This window comes from Bactrocera neohumeralis, unplaced genomic scaffold, assembly GCF_024586455.1.
Source record: "Bactrocera neohumeralis isolate Rockhampton unplaced genomic scaffold, APGP_CSIRO_Bneo_wtdbg2-racon-allhic-juicebox.fasta_v2 ctg7779, whole genome shotgun sequence".
Classification (NCBI taxonomy): Eukaryota; Metazoa; Arthropoda; class Insecta; order Diptera; family Tephritidae; genus Bactrocera; species Bactrocera neohumeralis.
The window spans coordinates 1-3,586 of NW_026094545.1; the positions used below are offsets into that span (position 1 = coordinate 1).

The 3,586-nt window shown below is 33.5% G+C and overlaps 1 protein-coding gene across 1 annotated transcript; it reads right to left on the reverse strand.

The window, feature by feature from the left end:
• Window positions 1-1,125: 1,125 nt before the first annotated feature.
• Window positions 1,126-2,942, reverse strand: LOC126767551 (uncharacterized). The gene is made up of 3 exons (XM_050485017.1): window positions 2,695-2,942; window positions 1,353-1,651; window positions 1,126-1,313 (listed from the first exon to the last, which is right to left on the reverse strand). Exons 1-3 carry the CDS (start codon window positions 2,811-2,813, stop codon window positions 1,126-1,128), a joined length of 606 nt encoding a protein of 201 aa, XP_050340974.1. The 5' UTR covers window positions 2,814-2,942.
• Window positions 2,943-3,586: the final 644 nt, after the last annotated feature.

The following is a 3,586-nucleotide window of genomic DNA, read 5'->3' on the forward strand; positions in this document are numbered from 1 at the left end:
ACCATATCTTAATATATCAAAATCACGTGTCACGTTGTTTGTTTTCAATGGACTCCTAAACTACTGAACCGATTTTAATGAAATTTTTAACACTGTGTGCAGTTTGGTCCAACTTGAAAGATAGGATAGTTTATAACTCTCCTTATAGTCGCATTATTTATTTATTGCAAATTATTTGTTTATTATTAGCAAAGAGCTATCCACCAGTTGGTGGCGCTAACAGCGGTATTGAGTAAGTGCGGTATGTTACAGTTGATGGCGCTACATTTCTTTCTAAATTTTCATGGATTTAGGGTGCGAACAGAGTGGCCGCTTGTTGCCGAGCCGAGCCGACTGACGCTTATTGCGAGAACCAATGCGAGAAAACTGGTATTATACAAATTAGTACAAATAAGCGCGAACAGGTCATAGTGGGCGCCGAGCTGGTCAGAGCGCAAAGCTGGTTGAATGCGAGAAAACAGTTTCAAAGCGTATTCCAGCGCCGACAACATTGTTTATTCTGCGAAAAGCTAGTTTTGGACATAAAATTCTTTGGAAAAAGTGAAATCATGAAAATCATATGCTGTCATTCATCATTTAATGGCACTCTTGTTGAACTTTTCTTGAGTACAGTCGTGTGTTTTGGTTTATTTAAAATGAATGTAGAACAATTAATAAGTGAAGTTTTTTCTCGGCCGGCTTTGTGGGATCAGAAAAATAAATGTTATCATAACCGTGTTTTAGTGGAAAAGCTATGGATGTCCGTTGCTTCAGAAATGAAAATACCAAGTAAGTTACATTGAAATTTATTATATTTTAATCATGCATACGAAATTACAAAATTTATCTCTTATTAATCTACCATTTTTGACACTTGTTTTATTGAATTCTTTTATGATTTTTTCAAAATGTTCTTTTTGCACTTCTTCCTTTAAATTTTCATCTAATCCTTCTAAATCAATAATTATGTTGTGTAGAAGGCATATACATTTTACAATGAGTTCAGCGAACAAAGGATCCGTTTCAATGGGTTTCCATAATATTCTGAACCTTGCACTTAATAACCCAAAGGCGCATTCAATGCACTTTCTAGCTCTTGAAAGCCGGGCATTAAAATATTCATGGTCTTCCGTTATCTCCTTTCGGCTATTCGGCCTTAACAAACATTCTAAAAGGGATAAGCCTCTCATCCCCAAGAAATACATATGGCACAAATTCTTCACTGTTTGGCAGACATGTATTTCCTGGTACAGGTAGTTCTCCACTTTTTAAAAGATTAAAGATTTTGGAAGAGCTAAAAGTGCCACCATCACTTTGCTTTCCGTATCCACCAACTTCAACCGCAATAAATTTGCAGTTGGCATCGGCAATACCTTGCAACACAATAGAAAAAAAGTGTTTATAATTATAATACATGGAGCCAGTATTTCCTGGACACTTGATTCGTATGTGCTTCCCGTCGATAGCACCAATACAATTTGGGAAGTTCCATAGCTTCCAGTATTGCTTTGCAATTTCTTGAAAACATTGTTCGTTTGGCTGCGGCATATGTATAGTAAACATATTATCCCATAGAACTTGGGTTGTCTCCTTAACAATAGCTCCTACTGTTGATTTGCCTAGCCGAAACGAAAAAGCTAGTGAGGCAAATGATGCTCCAGTTGCCAGAAATCTAAATAAGAAAGTTAAAACAAAAATTGTTATTTAAATTTATATTATATTATTTGTATAATTTTTTGTATTTTATTGTTTAAATTCATGTATGCATATAATTTTTATCATATTTTAATTATATGGTTTTATTTGATCTTGCAGAGGAAGACTTAAAAAAAATGGAAGTATTTACGCGATCAATTTCGATGTGAAGTACGCAAAATTCCAACTCCACAATCGGGGGATGCCGCATCACAAATTACTTCGAGTTGGCCTCATTTCAATTCTCTACTGTTTTTAAAGGACCAAATGAAATACAGAAATTTAAGTGGTAATTTAAAAGCGTCAAGTGTAAAAGCTATCCAAGAAGAGGTTGAATTTGAAGAAGAAATTGAAGATATTATCAACACTTCACAAGTCGAAGAAACAAGAGATCTGTGCGACAATGACGAGTTCAGCTGTGAAGTTCCATCGAAAAAAAAATACCTCTAACAGCACTGCCCAATTGTTGGAAATTGAAAAAAGAAAATTGGCACTGCTGGAAAATAAAAAAATGGAAAAAAAGACTGTATTGGATGAAGATGAAGCATTTTTTGTAACTCTTTTGCCGCATATTCGGAAGTTGGACCCAGAGAATAAATTTCTGTGTCGAATGGAAATGCAAAATGTACTTTATAAATACGTGTATGCAAAAGTTAAAAATATGCCTACACTGTCCAATGAAACTTCAAGATACGCGCCTTTGTCTTCACCAATCAGCGTTTCTTCTGAAAGCTACCAGATAAATTCTTTAGACCTTAGCACAACTCCTTGTTTTCAACCGATCTCATTTACCACAGTTGAAAGTACAAATATACCACCAACTTCATCATCATTGGTTCCAGACCAAAATACAATGGAAACTGTAATTTATTCATCTTAATTAATTTATATTATTTATTTTTAATTTTTTTGTTTAATTTTTCTTTTTATTTATAAAAAAATGTATTCATGAATTTAATACGATATAAAATGAATTTAATACAATAAATACAAATATATAAAACATAAAAAATTTCTTACCTGAAAGTTACTATCAAGCGTTCACATGGATATATTGGTACTTTAATAAAATTACTCCACTTCTTTTTTAATTTATCACCAATATTTTCGAGAATATAGTCGAAAGTTTCAATACTCATTCGAGTATATTCTTTAAACTTGGCAGGATATTTTCTTAAATCACTATATAAGTGATGAAATTCTCCAAATTCACTTCGTTTATCATTTATTGGATGTTTTCCAAATGATTTTTTATTGATAAAATACTTTAAAACAGTTGCCGAAGCTAAATACTCATCATCTGACGAATCCATATCTTTTCACTTCAATTTCACAAACACGAATGTACAACAAACCCAAATGCATACATAAAACACAAATAATAGATAAAAGATCAGCGCTGATTCTCGCATCCACTATGCACACTCAAACTTGTTTCTCGCATGAACAAGTTCTCGCAATAAGCGTCAGTCGGCTCGGCTCGGCAACAAGCGGCCACTCTGTTCGCACCCTTAGGCTGCATAACAAAAGCTGCCACTTGCTAAAAACATTAAATGAAAATGCGTTGTTTGAAGTTTATATTATTTGTGGTAAAGTTATACGAATCCAATCGACTCCAATATTCAAATTTAAGAAAAAATCACATACAATCCGTGAAATAAATAAAGTTATGTACATATGTATGGTCAGACATATAAGCAACGCTGCCACTCTTTTCCGGTAAATCTTCTTCGAATTTGGGAGATTTCAGAGGAATTTAGGAAATCGCAGAGTTGATTTCTGCATGTATTTCCTAAATGCAAAAAAAAATTCTTTTAGTTGCATTTAGGTATAGAATTTTGTATGGCTAATGTCCGGTTTCACAGTCCATACTTAAGTTGTGCCTAAATAAAATCTTAGCTAAGTATTATTG

Coding starts and splice junctions, on each gene's coding strand:
- LOC126767551 (XM_050485017.1), bottom strand. CDS start 2,813: ATGAGTATTGAAACTTTCGACTATATTCTCGAAAATATTGGTGATAAA. Junction 1,652..2,694: donor CGCTTGATAGTAACTTTCAG/GTAAGAAATTTT, acceptor TTTCTTATTTAG/ATTTCTGGCAACTGGAGCAT. Junction 1,314..1,352: donor TTTTTCTATTGTGTTGCAAG/GTATTGCCGATG, acceptor TTGCGGTTGAAG/TTGGTGGATACGGAAAGCAA.